At 48.9% G+C, this 22,518-nt stretch overlaps 1 protein-coding gene across 1 annotated transcript in view; it reads right to left on the bottom strand.

Moving 5' to 3' along the window:
• LOC307238418 (partitioning defective 3 homolog) overlaps positions 1–22,175 on the bottom strand; it is a gene marked incomplete at its 3' end in the record, with an annotated part of 153,843 nt that extends 131,668 nt beyond the window's left edge. The window contains 1 exon segment of the mRNA XM_080011387.1: positions 21,831–22,175. Within this exon segment, the coding sequence (XP_079867513.1) occupies positions 21,831–21,950 (120 nt within the window). The 5' untranslated portion in view covers positions 21,951–22,175.
• Between the last annotated feature and the right edge of the window lie 343 nt (positions 22,176–22,518).

The following is a 22,518-nucleotide window of genomic DNA, read 5'->3' as shown; positions in this document are numbered from 1 at the left end:
ATCATTACATCATCAAAATGTACATCCTGTATTCAGATGCACCAGTTCTCCAACTCTACCTCCCTCTACCCCCACTCTACCTCCCTCTCCCAATACTCTACCTCCCTCTACATCTTAATCTACCTCTTCCAAAAAGTGACGAGGGAATCCACCCATTCCAACAATATCTTGATGAGAATATCTGATCAGATTTGGCTGTTATCCGTAGATTGAAAGACGTGATACAATACAAAACGTGTATTTGCTTAAGATGCTTAATCGCTTTGTTTACACAGGCCTCAATATGTGACGTCAATGAATCTACGTAGAAGAAGAAAAAAAAAAATCCTGAAAATAATAATACAGAGAAAGACCTCAAACACTCCCATCACCCGGGATGCTTTGTCTGGAACGTCCCTAAAATTCTCTGGACTAAAAAAAAATACATAAAAAAATATGACTTGTGCGCAAAGCGCCCTGATCCACTTACAGCTGAATGTCATCCCGGGGATTGGGCCATGTTGTACAAGAGGATTTGGGAGGGATGGAGGGAGGGAGGGAGGGAGGGGGTAACAGTTGCTCAATGGGGAGACAGCGGTGACTGGGATTATGTTGAAATGTGCACGCACACACACACACACACAAAACAACACCTCCGCATGCAAACACGCAAGCATGGGGGAGTCGTGATGCGATGACTCCATTTCTATTCTTGGCTTCGGGTCCCCATAAAGCCACTGGTGTATCAGTATGTTAAAAGCATTTGGGGAGTACAACACACACACACACACACCATGTGACACCAACAGTGCGGCGGCGTATCAGATTACAGCTCAGCGAATGGAAAAGACGTTCACATCAGGAGGCTTATTTGTGGTGTTTGGGCCCCGACCCATTAAAGCTGCACCGTGGTGGTCCGCCAAATTAAAAGCGCGCTGGGACGAGACGTATGGATGCAGGGACGATCGCGACTGGCTGACAGGAGCGCGCATACAAACACAAACACACTCACACTCCTTAACCTGCTGGAGCTCAGTTCTAAGGACAAACAATCAGAACTAATCCCCACACACACACACACACACACACACACACACACACACACACACACACACACACACACACACACACACACACACACACACACACACACACACACACACACACACACACACAGACACACACACACACACACACCTGTGTGTGTATGGTCCTGATGTAATTCCAAGGTGTGACGCGTGGGAATCGGAGAGACGTGCTGAGACAGGACGACAGGCAGGCAGGCAGAGAGACAGACAGATGGAGAGAACGACAGACAGACAGTTACATAACGTCCACCGCTGGACATCAGTGCTGCCTTCACTGGCAGCTTAACTGTGCGTGTGTGTGTGTGTGTGTGTGTGTGTGTGTGTGTGTGTGTGTGTGTGTGTGTGTGCGCGCGGGCACACACGGGTCTAAAGTCAAACACACATGCTAATGAAATTAGTGATGGAGAATGTTAATAAGAAGAGAGGAGAAGGAAGAAAGGGGGTGAGAAAGAGAGAGAGAGAGACAAAAGGAGGGAGAGAGAGAAGGAAGGAGAAACAAAGAGAGGGAGGGAGAGAGAGAAACATGATGAGAAAGAGAAATGAGAGAGATGGAGGAACCGTCGGTGCTCGCTCCACCTTTCCCGTCTCTTCATGTTGACAGGGGAAAGGGGGGGGGCCTCCCTCCATCATTTCAGAACGGGTGGAAGCACAGCAGGTAACCACGGCGACGGGAGCTGACAAAAACAAACAACAACAACAAGGTTCCAGCGTCTGGAGTCTGTCGCTGCATCAGACAAATCATCTCCGAACGAGTGTGTTCTGCAGCGAACTTTTATTATTTTATGACATCAGAAATATATGGATGAATAAAATATGAAACGTATCGTTACGTGGAAATGAAGCTCTGATAAATGAATGACCAATCAGCTTGATGACTTCACCTGAAACGAACACAAGGTTCATATCGTATCTGGAACCAACCAGTGAAGAGACAACATTACTGTCCCCTCAGTAATATGATGTCATCCAACATTACTGTCCCCTCAGTAATATGATGTCATCCAACATTACTCTGCCCTCAGAAATATGATGTCATCCAACATTACTGTCCCCTCAGTAATATGATGTCATCCAACATTACTCTGCCCTCAGAAATATGATGTCATCCAACATTACTCTGCCCTCAGAAATATGATGTCTTCCAACATTACTGTCCCCTCAGTAATATGATGTCATCCAACATTACTGTCCCCTCAGTAATATGATGTCATCCAACATTACTGTCCCCTCAGTAATATGATGTCATCCAACATTACTCTGCCCTCAGAAATATGATGTCATCCAACATTACTGTCCCCTCAGTAATATGATGTCATCCAACATTACTCTGCCCTCAGAAATATGATGTCATCCAACATTACTGTCCCCTCAGTAATATGATGTCATCCAACATTACTGTCCCCTCAGAAATATGATGTCATCCAACATTACTGTCCCCTCAGTAATATGATGTCATCCAACATTACTGTCCCCTCAGAAATATGATGTCATCCAACCGTTCCACATACTGTAGACCCTGGATGTGTCGGGGCTTAGCGACGTCCATGCCGCAATCATCCCCAAATGAGAACCAACCCAAATGGGAAATGCTGACCCCGCCCAACCCCGCCCGCCCCCGCCCCTGGAGGGAGGAGCAGGGCGCAACCGCAAAGTATCATGGGAAGGCGGGGAGGGGGGGGCCCTGGGGAACGGAGCTCCCTTTGCATTGAGGATATATGTGAGTTGTCATGTTTGTTTGGTTGTTTCTCTCATTTCTCGTTGTTTACTGGTTTCTTTTTGGTTTATTGTATATTGCCAATTATTTTTCATGGCTGTGGTAGAATTTGGGGGTTTATTTTAATGATCTTTTTCAGTGTCTACTGGAAATATTGTTTTATTGTATATTGACATTTTTTTAGATATTCTAGTCATTTTTTATGTTTATTGTATATTCCACCATGTTTCTCATATGGTACAGATTTTTTGGGGGTTATTTTATTGTTTCGCTCGTCCACTGTTCTTTCTCAAAAGGAGGGGTCGATTAAAGGGTTAAATGTTAACCAGCAGACAGGAACACCAAATATCTCAACAAAATTAAAGTAAATATAAACGTTCAAACTGTAATCTGCTGGGGCCTCCTGCTTTCCCTCCCAATAGAGCAACATTGAAAACACATGATTCTGGGGCTAAATGCTTAACCTTCAACACAATGGTTTACATTGGATCCTACCTGGCAATGTTCAAAAAATGGGTTATTTTTATGAGTACGGCTTTGGGAGCAGTTGTACAAACTGGCAACCCCCCCGGGGGGTCGTGGGTAATGCAATTTTGGGCGTAAAGGCGTGGTTTTCTGCATAGCCTCATGTTTTTATCAAACTCTTGGCTTCACGTTGTTGTTTCGTGTTTTCATTTAGAATTGCACATGAAAGCAGCGTGGTGAGTCAGTGTTTCTCAGCGGTGCAGCTCCTCTAGGACGTGTTTTCAGCTCAGCCCCTTCACTGGCGTAGGGCGGAAGCACCAAATACGATCAGAAATGGCGTACTGTAAACATTATATATTAGCAATAATTTTATTATTTTCGAAGTCCCCCCTGCAGTACCCCAAAGTACCCCCAGTACCTCCAGTTGAGGAACACCGTCATAAAGCAGCGCCTGTCGCAGCAGAAACAAAAAGAGCGTTGAGTGCTCCTCCAACATGAGCAGGCTTCTACGTCTCCTTAACCCTTGTTCTGCTGCTACGCTTCCCCAAGGACTCCTGAGGTGGAGGACACCTCCCACTCACGAAACCTCCAGTCTGCTCAAATCTCTTCCCCGACGGAGGGCAGCGGAAGGGGAAGGAGGGAGGCAGAGGCCGCTGTGGGGCGTCCTCCGCCTCCCTCCGTCCATCCTCAGACTCTCCCAGTCTTTCCATCGCTTCACATCTTTCCATCTCCCTCCCCTTCCCCCTCCTCCCCTCCCCTCCTCCCCCTTCCCTCCCTCTCCCTCCTCTCCCCTCTCCCCATCTTATTCCCCCTCCCATTCCTCTCCTCCCTCCCCCTTCCCTCCATCTCCTCCCTCCCTCCCTCCAGCTGGCCACCCTCGCGCTCTTCCTCCGTCCTGACTCTGAATACCAATGACGGAGCGGAGGAAGCAGCGGAGCACAAAACCCAGACCTGGCGCTGGCCTTGAACCGCCTTCAAGGACCGTGTCCACTGGTTCTGTCGTGGCTGCTCAAGGACTTTGGCAGCAGGAGGGACCCCAACGCACCCAACAATTCAATCCCATCGCTTCTATTTCTGAGAGTGAAAACTGGAATATCAATACTTTGTTTGGAACCTTCCCAGCAACCGCTTCCAACTGGAATTAAAAACCAGCAGAGTCACAGACGAACTGAGATGTTTCGTATCTGTAACGGACTGAACGTGCTCCATGAAACACGAGGTGAAGCAGTGATTCTTATTTGGTTTCAAATGTCGGTTTCTCCATCCGACCCTGAGATCCCGCCCAACACCCGGCCCCAGACTTTTGGAGCCTTTCCATACATCTCCATATTCCAGCTGAGCGGCTTTAGGATTTTATTCCACAGCCACGATTTAAAAGGACGTTGGGAGAGCCGTTGTCAAAGTGTGATGTCCTTTCCCAATGCGGCACGCCGGCCTCGTGCGCTTTGAATTTGACGGTGAGTCGCGGCGTTCCCTACGCCGCCGTCTGCCCAAATCACCCGCGCTCGTAACGGTTAAAATCTGAGCGGAACCGCTTTGAGCGCCGCCGGCTCCACGGGCTCCACGGGCCCCGCGGCGCTTTGCATCGGTGTCCAACATAAAAGGGGGGGGGGGGATTCCTCTGGATAAAAACAGCCAGCGCCATCCACCGCGTCCTCACACTGCGGCATCTCAGCTCGGCGCCGTATTAAAAGCGGGGCCCGTCGACGTTCCTGGGGGGCAGCTCACCCGAAAGCAGAGCGCCCCAAACAGATGCTGCCCCACCTCAAGGACCTCCAGCTGCGGTCGGCGCCTCCTCCTGTCAGACTCAACCCCGCCCGAGGAGCCTCCGCCCCGGACGGACGGAGCGCTTCTGGAAACCATCTGGACTCCTAGCTCCAAATTCCCCCCATTTTCATCACCCTCCACCGGGGATCCCCCCGCGGACCAAACTCTCACGGTTCGGGAGGAATTTTCAATGTTTTCGACTTTTCTTTAAAGTGGATCTGCTATGAAAAACACTGCTGGCACACAAACACACTGTGGAACACCACCACCCAGTCAGTGTGTTATGAGCTGCATTTCTCAGAAAACACACCATCCAACGAGCCGTTCAGAGTTGCCTCTCAGTCCTACGTCATGTTGAGACTAGAATCTGAACCGCCCCCATCTGAGCGACTCCACCCACGGCTGGAGATTTACTGGACCAGCTAGCATTGTGTCGAAGCTAAGAGCTAAGCATGGGAAGTGCTCTGTTGGTGTCACAGACCAGCACAAATCTTTTGAAAGAAAGAGGAATTGAGAGCAACTGTCCGTGAAGAAACTGAAGAGTACTCCAAACAAAACCAATAAAAACTGTGTTTTTTTGAATTATTGTTTTATTTATTTTATTTTTTCCAGACGTTTCCAAATCGACTGAAACAGGAAAATCCCTGCGCGGTGCATCGGGGGGTGCAGCAGTGCGCCTGCCTTAAAGTCGGAACAAACTTCTCAGTTAGGCCTCGTGGATCTGATTTGAGGGAAGATCCGTCAAGTGGATCCATTATTTCTAGCCTCAAATTTGTTCAGAAACTTTCAGGAAGATGTTGGTGGACTGATCAGGTCAAATCTGTGACGGTTTACGGACTAAATAGAACAGAGCCCTACTGCTCATGCTCAAACCCCATTGGTTCACAGAACTAGGGGCCTGCAGCTCATTTACATTTGAACAGCCCACCGAGAACCGTCCGGGTGATGGAGGCATGTTAGAATGGCTAGAATGCATAATGTGAGTCGTTTTTTCAGCAAAAAAACCTTCAAAAGACATGTTTTGGGGACCTCAGAGACCTACTATACTACTTTGTTGGAAAAGGAGCACTGAATCAAAATCTGCTCAAAAAGCGAATGGTGATTTGATGAAGAAAAGAAAAATACATTTATATCGTCAGACGGCGAGGGCGGTTTCTTTGTATTTAGCCTTTGCACCCATTTACAAGCTGGCTGAATTGGCAACCCTAAGGCGCCAAGGCATTAGCCGTTTCTCAATACCAAATACGCGAAGTACGTGGACTTGCGGACTTGGTAGTTCAGACTTGGCAAGTTGGACTGGGGAGTACAGACTCCCGGGGACGGGAGGACGCAGGACGGTGATTCTGCCAAATGCATTGTGGGATACTTGTCTGTCCCAAGTCCACACGTCACCACCGATGCATCCTCCATAAAATGGGCGGAGCAAGTCCACATGCGGGCATTTGGACTGGACTTGGCTTGATGCAGACTTTGAATTGGAACAGTACTTGGGCTGCGACTGATGACGTTTCACAAGTACACAAGTACAGACAAGAACGCAGACTGAAAGAGGGCTATTGAGTTTCACAGCAGAAAATCCCGGCAGGATAAAGGCTTATGAGTCAAAAATAGTTGCAAATGCAGCTGCATGAAGAAATCACCTAAATAACTCTGGAAGGCGTATTACCATAATGTCATGGAGCTAGGCTAGCTGATCCCCTCCGTTGCCATGCATTGGGCTAACACAGTTAGCATGCAGCCTGTGGCTATCACAGCACTGGACACTTGTGGATGAAACTGGAATCTACCTTCTCGTAAGATGGACAAAGAGCAAATTTACCCCCAAAAAACTGGAACACCCTTTAAACTACGACGCAACGGAGGAGGCAGGAAGTCAGGTACCACAACAGGGGCAGAGGTGCTTCAGTTTCTGGGTTCAGGGTCCGGCGCACACTGACCTGGCCGGTCTTCACGTCGTCGCCTTGCAGCTTTAGGAACAGAGGAGTCGTGCCGTTTGGTTTGTGTGCAACAAGTGCAGACCGGCCACGCGAGGAACTAGACCAAACCCGAGAGGAAGAGGGCTCGGCAACGCGGGGGCGGAAAACCATTTCATTAACCGTGCGAAATGGCACTCGATGCATTGAAAATGATTCATAGGCGAGGCTTTAACCTGTTCAATGTATGTGTTCAGGTAAACCTCACAACATCTCCAGACATTAACGCCAAACGCCTGAAAGCCCAGACGCTAGAAGCAATAACTGTTCATGGTCTAAACGTGGATGATTGAGTGGCAGTAAAACTAGTGTTACCAGTCGAGTTGAAAGAGAAACATCTCATAGGAATATGGGATTTATTTTGTCTAAATTTGTGTGAATTGCAGAAACTCATGGACATCTTTTATATAACATTTTGGGTTGATATTGAGACTTTTCTTTGAATCTGCATAAGCGCTCTGCTATCTAATGCATTCATTCATAAAAAAGGATGGAAGATATAAAAAACAAAAAGCCAAATGTACAATAAGTATAAGTATAAGTCTTGTGTCCAGTGGGAAAATGACCCCCTGGGATGAACATGTTGCTATTTATTATGAACTTCTCTTTAGACGCTCGATTCCACTCACCACGTCAGTCATTTTGTTGTAGGGAACAGAGTCTCTGGGTGAACTTCTCTTTTGGTCAAGTCTTACAGTTTTGTGTTGTTTTGTGTTTAATCAGCCTCACTTCATGTTAATAACATGGTTTGTATTGTTTTCTTCAATTATTGACTAGACTGCATTGACCTGGTCCATCTTTCGCCAGGACAGAAGAACAATGGACTAACCCTAACCGCAGCCACCGTCCAATGATCCGGATTCCATCTCTGGGGCTGAGAGAAGCCCTAACCCCACCCACTGAACCTCCACCCGGGTCTCCACCATCCACCCCATGCCCAGAGGCCAATGCTAATCTATCTGTCAGAAGGCAGCGCTGCGCTCGGTCTTGTCCTATATTTAGATCAAGATAAAGCCTCATCATCCTGAGTACTGAATTAAATTTGAGGACACATCGTTAATCTAAACTCATTAATCATTTGGGCTTCGCTAATGGACCCCGGACCCCCCCCCCCCCCCGCACCCGGGTCTATGCAGAACCGAGTAATTCTAGAAGAAAGGGCCGATGCAAATTTTTGGCTATACGAGACCAATAGGAGTCGTTCAAATGAGCTTTTACGGAAACAACCTCAAAACATCGACCTAAAATCCTGCTCTTAAGCTTTCAAGAGTTCCCCGTAAATCTTCTGTGCGTTAGGGTTGGGCTGCAATTGAGTGGTGTTTTTTTTTGTTTTTTTTTGCTTAATTGTTCTATTCTATTGTTCTACGCATTTGATTTAGAGGAGGAAGTGACAGTAATATAAGGTAATAAGATACAAAACAATGACAAAAGCTTATGATAAGTGTGACCTGTGACCTGCACCTAAACACCTTGAAATCGCCAAAGATGTTAAACTGGGCATTCTTAAATATAACTTTTAATTTCAGGATATGGAACAAAGACAGGCACTTACACTGTGGAGAAGTTAGAAATAGAAAAGGAGCTGAAATGATGGAGCTTGGTTGGTTGACCTAGTGTTTGCGGCTCCATCGCCTCTCGTCACAAGAAGCGACCTCCACTCTCTGGTGGAGCCGAGCATCAGTGTTGAGGCGGAGAGAGAGGCTGGTTTCACCATGTACAGCAAAGGGAGAATATACAAACCACCACACCTAAGATTTGATTTCATTGTCTTCTCAGTTTTCACAGGTAATCTCACCACATGACACACATTGGAAAAGATCACAAATCACTGTATAGACGTCATAATAATAATAATAATATGGCATAATAATATTGACCAATATTATGAAGGTCTCGTTTTGTGGTCTGGTAACGCCAGTTCTCTTGGTCACCGAGTGGTAGAAAAGTCCTTGTGGGGCCTTTCCAAAAGGTTCATTTCTTTGCAAAGCCGCTGCGACGCACAACAAAACAACACGGATCCACGAGGTTTCACACCCAGCGCTCTGCAATTAACGGCTGAGCGGGATTCACTGGTGACTGATGGGACGGGAAAATGAACAAGACTTGACAGGACCAGTGTGTTACACCGTTTTTACGCCAAAATTAGCGGGTCTGCCCCGCTAAAAAAAAAGAAAAAAAAGGAGATTGACACCTTTCCCATTGCAGGGAGAAATGCCTTTTATTTCTGGTGCGTCACGAACACGTGGGAAAAGGGGCGTGTCATGGTGCCAGCGTGATGGGGAACAAACCCGTAGAGGAGACAGCGACTTAAACAACGACAAAACTGTGAAAATTTAAAAAGTATTTTGAGCCGTTCAAAACAGTCGGATCGTTCGTGAACGACCCAACACGACGGCGGAAGCGGCGTGGCACATCCATGCGCACCGGTTCTTCGGGCTGCGGAAACGCTCCTCTGGTTCGGAGACCGGCTTTGGGTGGTGCTGGAGCGGCTTGTGGCGGCGCTGACAGGCCAATATCCAATATCTAATAAAATGCCAATATCGGCCCCATATATGGAAAAATGCGATACATCGGTCGAACCGTCGTGGATATTTTGACCAGGGAGGCAGAGGGGTTGATCAGAGCGGCTCCAAGAGTCAACAGCCTAACTTCACGGTCATGCTCCCTGAAGACAACATGTAACTGCACCACCATGTTCCGATAACCAAACTCCCAACGCTGATCTGGTCTCATATTGAAATATTGAGATTATGCTGATAAAGCGCCGGGCCCGACACCCAACTCTGAGGGATTCAACCTTTGGCTGCTTTTGCAACATGTTGTATTATAATATTCTAATTCTAACACTCACAAAATCACAACACCAAAGCGGCTGAAATGCATCCGAAAGGGGCGGCTGGGTATGGCGGCGTGGACTCAGAGGGTCCCTGGCGGCTCCCCCTCCAAGTGGAATCTGACATCTGAGAGACCGAAGCTTCCCCAGAAACACAATCCAGTGTGGAGCCGTGCACCGCGTTCCGGCCGCGCTTGTTTTGACTTCACGTGCACACATTCCACTGAGACAAACCCTCTCCCTGTGCACTACACAGGCCTTGACATTTCAGATAGTGTGTGTGTGTGTGTGTGTGTGTGTGTGTGTGTGTGTGTGTGTGTGTGTGTGTGTGTGTGTGTGAATGGGCCCAGTCTCCCAGCAAGCCGCTACTTGAGACAAACGCTCATTCATTGGGTTGAGCTGACAGTCTTTCAAAGTGTCTTACAATAGCTGGACAGATAGCAGGACGATGCCTTGCTCAACCGAGGGCTAGCGGGGGGGGGGGGGGGGGGGGCACTGTGCCAAAGCAATCAGTCATCTGATCAATATTTCTGTTGAAACTTCGGGGTGATTTCCCATTGCCCGACGCTCGCTTTTAGAAGTGCTTGCCAAGCTGGCAACGACGCACCAGCCCAGGCTGCCAAGATTTACAAACTGGTTGCCGAATTTTAATTGTTTATAATGGAGCGATAATGACCATATATAGATATAATGCATATTTCACTTTGTTTTACAAGCGGTTGCCAAGTTAACAGCCGCGCATCGGCCGTGGTTGCCAAGACCGATTAACTGGTCGCCGAACTCGTTTTACGATCCACATTTATATATTCTCACTTGCTTGGCCGTTTGAGCCATCCAACACCAGGACAACTCATCGTCCTTGGTGGAGGATTTCAAACAGATGGACATATTTTGAACATCATGAGGAGTGGTTGACAACGGGGCGACCGGACGGCAAAGGGGTCCGGACGGCCGGGCCACCGAGTCAGGGCAAAGGTTTTGACGATTACATTGAAAGCAGACGCTGTGACGCGGGGGGGGTGGGGGTCGGGGGGGTCAGGGCAGCTGTGTTTACCTGTGTGCGCAGCGAGGGTGACAAGCACAAAGAAAACAACGTTAGGCCCTTCTAGAGCCGCGACCGCAGCCTGATAAGCATAAAGCGTCCAAGGGCGTTTGATAAGTCAAACTCCGCCAAACCCACAGCCAACGTCCCAGCGCCTTCCCGACGACTACATTTGCTCCCTGTTAGATTCAAACCGTTTTTGGGGTTTTTTTGTTTTTTTTTGATCGAAATGGTTTTTTTTGCATGGACCAAGCCTCGCGGAGAAAGCGCCGGAGCCAAGTGAGACGCTGTGGTTTCCTGCGAGGAGGGAGAAAGCGACGGCGGCCCGGAGACGCCGGGCTGGCTCGGCATCACCGGCAGCCGAGAGGACTTGAACGCCGCCCAAACCGCAGAAGCTGGGGTGTAAATCCAGCCTGAGCGGAGAGGAAGAGGAGCCGCGGGAGGGTTGAGAGGAATACCAAGTCGAAATGTGCCTGTCGACAGAAAGGCCGGCGCGCAGGCAGGGGAGGCGCGTCCATCCCGCCGGTCTTTGTACCGTTCCGTGTTCCAAGGAGTCGTTTAAAATGTGAGAACCGCTCCGATGGGCACCGCTCAGCGTTTGGGAGCTTGTTTGTTCTCTGTGAGTAGAGAGCAACGGAGTCAGGCTGAGAACTCCCAGAGAAACACAACTCCCATGATCCCCAGCCCACGCTAGACGGGCAGATTTTTAGGGCAAAATGTCCGGCAAAACAGCCGACACGTTTCATTGGAAATACTTGCTTTGATAGCGGGCCAATTCTGCATCGACCAATCAGAGACAACAACATTGGTCAGGTGACCTGTCCTTGGTCCAAACTCTCTCAGGAACATTGGTGGACACTGGAAGATTGCCCCAAACTCGGACATAATACGCCACCGTTATTAAACATTTGCTCAATTGTTCATGACATCTTTCATTTTAATTCATAATCATATCGCTAAGAACCACAAGGAATATTCAACCACATAACAAACCAGCTTCAAGCTGTTCTAATCACGTCCTTTGCAACCTGTTGTGCCGGGCATGGACGGATACCACTTCCTGATGCTTTGACCGATTAATTGAATAAATTGAGAGTCCTCTACTTTAACCAGCTGCTCACAAGTGACGAGTTGTTCATTGTTCCCCATCAAAGCGGCATGTTCAAGCAGCAGCTTCCACCATGTTTGATGTGGCCCGTGAGGATGCATTCTGGCGCTGCGACACACCGTTCCAGCCTGGTATCCGGCTGCTATCCGACACCGGTAACAACACCTTTCTCAGAAGACCTGCTATGAATCCTTCTAAATAAACCCCCTGGGTGCCGTCCAGGTGACCGCTCTGGTCGGCGGGGGCAGGAAGACGTCGGACAAAGCCAAGAGCAAAGCTGGTCCAATCCGCTAAAAACCTCCTCCCCCTCCCCTCCTCTCCATGCCAGTTTACATGCCGCTGTTTATTGGAAGAAGTCCCACGGTTAAACAGCGCCGGGGGAGAGACTTCAAACCATCACCCTGCAGCTCTGACCAACATGAAAAGGCCTCCGACGCCTGGTGAGGCTTTTTGAAACTTTCGTTTCCTGCTGCGACGCCGCCAGAGCTCGACCTCCTCTGGTTTCTATTTCATCTTTTTTGGTTTAAGGCCTCCGGACGGCACCGCACATTATCGGGGGTTGCCAGCCCTCGGCCGCTGGTGGCTCCGCGCCAGTGTCCAAATAATCTGTTTGCTTAGCTCTCTGTAAACCACTTAGGGCCGCTGTGTCATGAAGTGTTGTGATTAAGACGGCCATTAGAGCTGGTTCCAAACGGACCCGCGACGGCCCCCTGGGTCTGCGCGGACCGACATCTGAGGATTCCTTCAGAGTCTCCCTTGATACCAAGTCAAGGACATGTCGGGCCTAATGGTCCTTTGCCAGGTTTTCTGGAGAGCACATGCGCATGGCACATGTTAAAGACATATGCGTGTCGGTCTGCATTGCTCAACACCATGTGTTGGGTCCAGAAGTCGGATATGAGAGTATTTACCAGCTAGACACGCCCAACTTGTTGGAAAATCACATGGAATTCTACAGCGTGGTAAAGCACACATAGAGTCCTATTCACATTTGGACTGAAAGACAGCTTCGTGTTCTTAAAAAAAAAAAAAAAAATACCAGCAATACAGACAAGCTTGTTTGGGGAAAAATGAGTTTCAGCAAATTCCACCTCCGCAGTGAGTCACGCAGAATGAGAGAATTTGCTAAGCACCCAAAATGTAAATGATGTCTGTTCCCCCCCCCCCCCCAAAGGTGCCAGAGTTTCCCTTCATCCCTGCTCCTGCATCAGCATCCGTCCATCACGTCGGAGGAGATCGCACCCCATCTCCTGCTCCACCAGCTGCTCTGTCTCCGATGACGGCTCCTCCTCCCCTGGGAAACGCCTGCAGCGCTATTTATTTTACATTTTCAATTCAGCTTTTGTGAAGTCAAACACAGGCTAAATGTGACGCTCCACTGATGAAGATCCCTCACGGCGAGGAGGAGGAGGAGGAGCGGGAGCGATTGTTTTTGTTTGGTGTCGTGCAAAAAGTGCACAGCCGGAAACGAGGAAAGTGCAAACGTCATCGCAAGAAAACTGCAAAAAAAAACAAACAAATGTCTAAAAAGGAGCGAACAAACCGTTCAGCAGGATGGTTTTTAGCGGACACTCCTCGACTTCACTGACGTCCTCAGTGCTTCGATGTAAAAAAACTGAATTAAAAATCACAACTGTTTTTTTCCTCCCTCAGCTCTTCTATTGCGCGTACGTACAATCACCTCCAATAAACTTTAAAAACTGGGTTTGATAGTATGCGTGCATGCATGTACTGCGTGTGAACCGGTCAATTCAAGCACTTTTACAGAGCATATAAAACTTATTTTCCAGCGCCGTGATACTTCAGAGTTATGACCTTTTCAAAGTGATTTCTTGCAAGAACATCTGCACCGATCAACCACAACATTAAAACCACCACTAATAACACTAACACTGTGCAGCTCCCCCTCATGTCCCCAAAACAGCTGTGACCCGTGGAAGCCTGGACTCCACGCGACTCTGAAGTTTCATTTTTTCCCCTGCTGAACCTTGTTAACCGATCATTTACAGCGATCTGTCAATATTGAAATTTTAGGGCACTGTCCCCTGACAAAAAAAAAAAAAAAAAAAAAAGGATTATGATCTTTTTTTATTGGACTTTACAAATTCCAATTATAAATAAGGGGAATCATAAACATATTTTTATAGGCGAACACAGCTCTCCGTGCGTCCGGATCGCAGACAGACGTGGCGCCGTCCATACAAATAAATAAAACAATGTGTTTTGAGTTTGTTTCACTCGGAGGAACGGGGACCGTCTGCCCCGCCCCTCCGTCCCCCCCTCGACTAGGCGCATTGAACAGCCAAATCCGATTTGACGGACAAAATTGTGAGTCGAGTAGAGCCCTGAGTTGTATTTAAGAAATAGATTGTAGAGCCTATTTTAGAGCCCATCCACATGATGTAGAAGAAAAGGTGATTCATCAGACCACCACCTTCTTCCATTGCTCCATGGTCCAGTTGTGACGCTCACGTGTCCATTGTAGGTGCTTTCAGGGGTGGACAGGGGTCAGCATGGACACTGTGAGCTCCCATACGCAGCAAGCTGCCATGCACTGTGTTCTACACCTTTCTATCATAGCAACATTCACTGTTTCAACACTTTGTGCTACAGTAATTCTTCTGTGGGATCCAACCAGACGAGCTACACTTGGCTCCCCACGTGCATCAATGATCCTTGGGCCCCGTGACCCTGTCGCCGGTTCACCGGTCGTCCTTCCTTGGAGCACTTTTGGTAGCTAGTAACCACTGCAGAGCGGGAACAGCCACAAGAGCTGTGCTTGTGGAGATGCTCTGACCCAGTCGTCCAGCATCACAATGTGCTCCTTGTCAAAGTGGCTCAGATCCTTACGCTGCTTCAACACATCAACTTCAACAACTGACTCTTCACCTGCTGCCTCATATAATAATAATATATAACAGTATATATATAATAATAATATATAACAGTATATATATATATACATATATATATATAAATAATAATAATATATAACACTATATAATAATAATATATAACACTATATATATATATATATATACAATAATAATATACCCCCCCTTGACAGGTGCCACTGGAACCAGATGATCAATGTTATTCACTTCACCTGTCACTGGTTTTAATGTTGTGGCAGATCACTGTATAACAGATGTTAGCGAAATTATCCATTTTGGTTTCTTTCTGTATACATTGGATTTCTTGTTTTTTTTAGACTGCAAAGCAACTACACCAAGACAAATTCCTCATACATGAAGATGTCCTCGGCCCAATAAAAACGTTCCGATTATCTGATCATTTATTTACATTGAGCATTTCCTCCTCATTTCTAACCTTGAGGAAGCAGCACTGAACACCAAGCGCCTTCAGATGTTCCCAGGACGTTGTTCTGGGTCTCGGTGAGCTCAGGAATCTGATCTAAATCTGAAACAGCAACTGAGGTTCAATGTCCCCCTCAAACAGCGTCCTATTCCAATTCCAAAAAAACTGTATTAAGGAGTCATTAGGATTAGGATTAGGTATTGTTTATAAAATGATGATACCAGTATCAATACCAGTACCTTAAAGTCATACCGATAGCAACAGAGTACTTCATTCAATACCTTGTTTTTCCACTACACCCATCATGTGAATGGAAGCACTGAGTTGCGTTAAATGCCACCACTCCTCCCCATCCAAATGATTTTTACACAAATACATTATGAAAGGGTTCAAATTATTTAAATATTTATTAAATAACTCTACTAAACTGGAGAGTGAAGTATTTGGGCCATGTCAATTTAAACAAACAGCCAGTAGAGGAGGAATGATTCCAGCCAGGAAAACCTCTCTCATTGTAACATACGGACGCCTGACTGTTGTTTTAAGATGAAGCGATCCTTTAACACTGCTGTAGCTATGCTGCGCTCGCCAGCCAATCACGCGTGGCTGCTGCGCTCGAACAAACGGCCCATTTTGTATAATTCATATTGAACGTGACTGATTTACTTTTCACATTAAACCAAAATCAGTGATTTTGACAGAATGAAATGAGCAACAGAGCTGCTGTTCTGCTGCAACTGATCAACTCAATGACCTGGCGCCGCCCGCCAGTTTGGACCTTGCAACACAAGTGCTCATTTCCACTGCTTGTGTTTTTTGAGCGGAATTTGGATCCGGGCCACCAAACCCAAACGGCTTCAGCAGGGAAAGGGAGCCCACGGCAGGTCTCACTTTCCAGCCATGCTGCGCAGGGTCAAGGGCACGCGGGTAGTGAACCAGAGATCATCGGCCGAGCTCATAATCCAGCCCCGCGCTCGTTTGGGAGGCAGGGACCCCGGACGGCAGCGACGGATCAAACCCTCCAGGTGGAAACTAATCTGACACACACACACACACACACACACACACACACACACACACACACACACACACACACACACACACACACACACACACACACACACACACACACACACACACACACACACACACACACACAGAAATTGAAGACAATATGCAGCACTGGACGAGGCTGAAATACTTGCGAAGGTATTTACCTCATTCCTCATTCCAAAGTATTTTCTTTTTTAAGGAATGAAACTTGAAACCTTTAACACAACAACTTATGATTACAACGGTGGCAAGCTGCCAGTCTGCGAGCGTGGTCGCCGAGAGCTGGAAATGTAAATACGATTTGATCAAAAACCACATCTTAAAAACACATAAATGTTATTTTTCAACGCCACCGTCAAACTGGGCCCAAGCCGCTCGTTGAGGGAGTGATTCATCAATACACAGAATATTTACAGAGGAGCTCGGTGGGTGTGTGTGCCATTTTGTTTATCGTTTTCAGTAACTGACATATTAGCAGCTCGTTTTAAGCAAAAACAGACACACGACACGTGAAACCAAATCAAACGTGTTGCTGTTTCATGCACTTCCTCGCTGCTTTGTACCCGACGCCTCCTTATTGTTGACATCAGAAATAGAGCGGTTGCCAGTCGTCTTCCTGACTGAGTCTCCACTCCCCCGGGACGGTTTTCCATTGTGTTCTGTGTCACAGCAGAACATCTGCTGTGCTGCTGAGGAGCAGCTCCACGCTCCATCTGTCTGCTCCAACCGTCAAGTGCAACCACACCGGGGAGGAGAAGAAGGAGCTCTGCAGGAGGATGGAGCAGTAGAAGAAGCTCTGTAGGAGGGTGGAGCAGAAGAAGAAGTTCTGCAGGAGCATGGAGCAGTAGAAGAAGCTCTGCAGAAGGATGGAGCAGAAGAAGAAGCAGCTCTGCAGGAGGATGGAGCAGAAGAAGAAGCAGCTCTGCAGGAGGATGGAGCAGAAGAAGAAGCAGCTCTGCAGGAGGATGGAGCAGAAGAAGAGGCTCTGCAGGAGGATGGAGCAGAAGAAGAAGCAGCTCTGCAGGAGGATGGAGCAGAAGAAGAGGCTCTGCAGGAGGATGGAGCAGAAGAAGTAGTTCTGCAGGAGCCTGGAGCAGAAGAAGCAGCTCTGCAGAAGGAGAAGAAGAAGTTCGGCAGGAGGACGGAGCAGAAGAAAAAGCTCTGCAGGAGGATGGAGCGGAAGAAGAAGTTCTGCAGAAGGATGGAGCAGCAGAAGAGGCTCTGGAAGAAGATAGGGCAAGCACATTTTTTTGGTCTTCCTCAAAATGATATCCAAAAGCTAAAACACCACCTCAGACAGGGAGATCCTGAATTAGGAGATTCTCACTGACTCCTTCAATTTCAATTTAAAGTGCAAACAAACTCTGTGTTTCACCTCCTGTGAGGCGACGCGAGGCAGAGCGTTCCCTTCTTCATTCATTAAGGTGTTTACAAATGGTCGCAAGTTTGAAAAAAAAAAAAAAAAAAAAAAATGGACCTGAGGAGCAGGAGAAAAACCCCAAAAACACTCGACCTAAAATGGAGATAGACATGTGAAGCCAGACGGGAGGCCCCGCCTGACGTTCCAGGCGTGAGGGGCCGAGCTCATCTTCTTCCGGCTTCCCCTCTGCTCATTCCACAGCCGTGACTCCTCCAGGCCGCGCCGGGACCTTACAGGTCCAAGCATTCCTCTCCAATGACGGCCTGAGACACCCAGGGCTCAGGGAAGGAGGACGCAGAAAATGCCCAAATCTGGACTTTTCTCACACACACACACACACACACACACACACACACACACCCAACCCAGTGTCCGTGACCAATAGACTCCTGAGAGACTCCGTAAAGACGAAAAGTATAAAGCAGAAGAACGATGGTCAACAGACTGTGTGTCTGCATTGTGTTGCGGTGTTGTTGTGTGATGTTTGTGTTGTTGTGATGTTTGTGTTGTTGTGGTGTTTGTGTTGTGCCATGTTGCAGTATTGTTTGTGTTTTTGTGCTTGGGCTGTTGTGTGTTTGTGCTTTTGTGTTGTGCAGTGTTGTTGCTGTTATTGTGTTGTTGTGCAGTGCTGTTGTGTTACTGTGTTGTGTAGTAGTGTGTTGTTATTGTGTTGTGCAGTAGTGTGTTGTTATTGTGTTGTTGTGTTTGTGTCGTTGCTGTTGCTGTTGTGTTGCGGTGGGACAGTTTATAGAAGGAGACATTGGCTTTTGATTTGGATCAAAGCTCTCTGGTTTATTTGCGTCCTCATTGCCACCATCACCCAGACTGAACTGAACTGAACCCGCTCTGCTGCTGCTAAATGCAGCAGCAGAGCGGGTTCACGGCTCCTTTCCTCCTTCCACTCACTGCCCACAAATGCTGGTGGGATCCTAGAAACGTTATTTGGCTCCTGCAACCTTCAATGTGAAGGTTTAACACCAAACATGAACGCTGTGGCCACGGGAACAACATGTTTGACTTTTGCAAACGGGGCGATGAGTTCTGGATAAATTAAACAACTACGTCCCGACTCCACCGTTTACACCAGCGCTGGGTGTGGTAGCTGTACAGAGAACCAGAGCACCAAAGAGGAGGAGGCAGAGCTGAAAAGTAAAAATCTAAACAGTCCACCCCTGACGCCAGGATCAGGTGCAAAGGACCAAGCAAAGCTTCACTTTTCCAAAAGTTCCAGAATCCACGACACTTGAGGAAGCACAAGGAGCAACGGCTTTAAAGCTCTGACCCAAACGGATCCAGTCCATCTCTAATTGCATTTGTGTGGGTTGTGTGTGACAGGACTATGACCCAGGAGATAGAAGAGGTGGAGACGGAGGAGACTGAGGAGGTGGAGACGGAGTGCTCTTAAATGGGGAAGTGTCAAGTATTAAAGATGGCGTCTGCACGACTGACCAGGTGCAGCACACCTGGGTTCACATCATGAAGACAACGCATCCGTCAACCTGTTGCCAGGCGACCGTTTTGGAGCAGAACTACAGATCTATACGACTCCACATTCAAAGTAGCACGAGTGGGGTCCTGTCGAGCCCCATGTTCACGTGAACCCTCCTGGCCCTCAGAGACTCTTATCAACCTTTATTTAATCTGTTGGCGGATGACGACAACCTTGACCTCAACAACAACATTGTCCATTTCCGCCCAATCGGAGGAAGTGTAGTTTCCTCCACCCACTCTAAGAACCTTCTCAGCTTCCTCAGAGAGAGACGGGTTCTCAGCCTCTTTAGAGAGGGACGGGTTCCCAGCCTCCTGGAGACAGGTTCCCAGCTTCCTCCGAGAGAGAGAGAGAGAGAGAGAGAGACAGCTTCTCAACGCTCTTCTGTCAGTCGCTGCTGAATAATTCAGAGGACGAGCGTTTGATCTTCCAGTAGCATCGTTAAAAAACAACAGTACACACTACATACATCCAACATACAGTACACGGTGACACATCTAACATGCAGTACACTGTGGTGTGTGTACGATGCTGCTCTAGACCGTCAGGGTCAAGCGTCCAAGGGTTCACACTCCAAGGCCAAACACCTCCCCTTTAAACTCAAGTGCAGGTACAGACAGTGTTTGACGTGTGCCCCTCAGACCATACAGTAACCTATGGCGACATTATAATAATACAATTATAATATCAATATTGTGAGGTCAGACTTGATACCAACGGGGATTTTTTATGTAATATCAAAGAACAGTCAAATGTTTGTGTATTTAAGTTATTACAGTAAAGTAATACACTTGCGAATGACTTGTTCATAGATATGTATTCAGACTAAATATCTTATGGAAGCACAGACCGTGTTCCACCCAAGTATTATCAAATCATCGCTATGGAGGCATCCGTCAAAAGAATATTGTGATGTTTGACCTTGTCGCTATTGAAGGGCAGCACCTTCCACACCAAGGCCAGAGACGGCGGCGGGAGCGGCTCTTTCCTTCTGGACCCCATGAACCCTCCAAAATGCCCAGTTGTACCTCCAGCTGTTCGGTATTTATTCATATTTATCAGCCGCCTGGGCCCCCGGGCCTCGGCTGGAGCTTCTGGGGATCCAGGCCCAAACGTCCTTTTGTGAAATCCGTGGAGTCAGACCGGCTCAGATTCTGCAGAACGCGGTGGAATCCGCTCCCTCATTAAGATAATAACTGCTCAGCCCCGACGCAGGGCTTTGCCTTTCGCTTTACTTGGCTCGTTGCCGGGTTTGATGCCGCTTAGGGCTGGGGGCCAAACTGACAAAAATCAAACACCTCAATATCTTTGACTGAATACTTCGCCCTCGGTGATTTGTCTTGGGGACGACTGAGCAGCTGGATGGGTCAGAGCGTCTGGAACGGCCCGAAGTTCTGCGGAAGGATCTGGGGACATGACCAGAAGCCAAAGCCTCACACCGCGACCGAGTCTCAGACCGCGACACCGCCGCCATGACAACACGTCTGCCCGCCCAAACGCGGCGTCCTCGTCCCCTTGTCGAGCCGTCCAATAATAAAACCAGCCAATAATATCAGCAGAAGAAAAGCAGCGACCCTGATCTGGAGCCATGGCGACGGGTCCGGATCCCCGGATCCAGCCGCGGGAAGCCCCACCCGGTGCTGGTGCTGTGGGGTGCTGCGTTGGACAGTGGGGTGCTGCGTTGGACAGTGGGGTGCTGCGTTGGACAGTGGGGTGCTGTGATGGGACCAGGGGTTCCCAAACTTTTCAACACCCAGGAGCCTGGGATTGATCCTCCTCCGGCCCCGGACCCCGTTGGGTCAGATTCAGTCTCCGGGATCCGATCCGAGCAGATTATTATTATTATTATTAAATAGGACTTAGTGTCGGGGTGATAACGGTCAGTCGTTATGACAGCCGCCGTGTGTGTTCGGTGCAATAACGGGTCAGGCTTATCTCTTTCAATCGCTTCCTGGGGACCCCCTGGAACCCCCCCCCCGGACCCCACGTTGAGAACCCTCCTCCTTCTTCCCTCGACTACTTTGTGCAGCCTGCTGGCTAATGTGCTAGCAGGCCAGTCTTCCAGGGGTTGATCCTTGGAAACATTAAAGAGAAGCCCCAGCTGACTGCTGCACGGCCGTGGACGCGCACATATCAACGCGCGTCTTATCTTGAGGAAACGAACGTTGCATTTCTCTGTGCGCGGCTTCGTTTGCGCACAAACCACTTTGCGCACATTGTCGAGTCCCGGTGGAAGTTTTGCAAAACAGACGCGGCATGGCGGTGCACTTTTTTTCCCGGGAACCAAGCATGGAAAAACCCCTAAATAGTGGTCTAATGGAGCGCATTGGGTGGATAGAAACCCGAGATCGGGGTGAGAACGGCGCGCAGAGACAAACACATTCAAATGGTTTTGGGTTTTTTTTCCCACATTTGCGCGTTAAAACAAGCGATAACAACAAGAAGCGGCACGCGTGCTCCGACGCGGCGCCGACGCGGCGCCAACGCGGCGTCACCCAGACTTTAAACCCGGCGTCGACGCGGCAACAACGCGGCGCCAAGGCGTCTTTCTCCTCCTCGGAGCGCTCCCTCTCCTCCTTACCTTGCCGATGGCCTTCCTGTACCGCATGGCGGCCTGCTGGACCAGCGTGTGGACCTTCATGTGCCCGTCCCCGCACGGCACCACCACCCGGGTCCTCCCGAAGCACACCGTCACTTTCATGGCTCCGGTATCCGGGGTACGAGTGCCCGGGCTAGGCGTGCGGCGCTCCGGTCGCTCGGGAAGCTCCGCCCGGCGCTCCGCGGTTCCCTTCCCGGGAGACTCGACGCCTACAGGTCCGCGCGGCTCTCCCCGCCGGCCCGCATGCCGCTCTGGGTGTTTCGCTGGAGTTGGCGACCACCTGTTCGGCTCCGCGGTGATCTCCGGTCCGCAGCCCGCCTGGCTGGCTCTCCGCTCGGATAAAACCTGGACGTGGAGGCGGGGGGAGGCCGCTCGGTGGCGCCGCCGCCCGGCGTGGGAAGCCGCTGGGCGCTCGCCCCCTGGCGGCGGGGACGGGCGGCGCCGCGGGGACGCCAGGTATTAAAGTGGGAATCCGTCACTTGATTTTCTTCAAATGTCCCAAGTTGTGGAGTCTACTCACCTGCAGCTTGGAGAGAGACAGCCTTCCGGTGTGTTTTTGTTCTGCGCCTGCTCCTCCACCTGCTGCTTGTTGGTGGCGGGGTCCGCCGTTCCCGCCAAGAATGCACCGGAGTAAAAACAAAACAGAACAGAACAGAAAAGAAACAGAAAC

This window comes from Zeus faber (genome assembly GCF_960531495.2).
Source record: "Zeus faber genome assembly, chromosome: 12".
In the NCBI taxonomy this organism is placed as follows: Eukaryota; Metazoa; Chordata; class Actinopteri; order Zeiformes; family Zeidae; genus Zeus; species Zeus faber.
The sequence above is the reverse complement of the archived record's forward strand: the minus strand, read 5'-3'. Positions and strand labels throughout refer to the sequence as shown.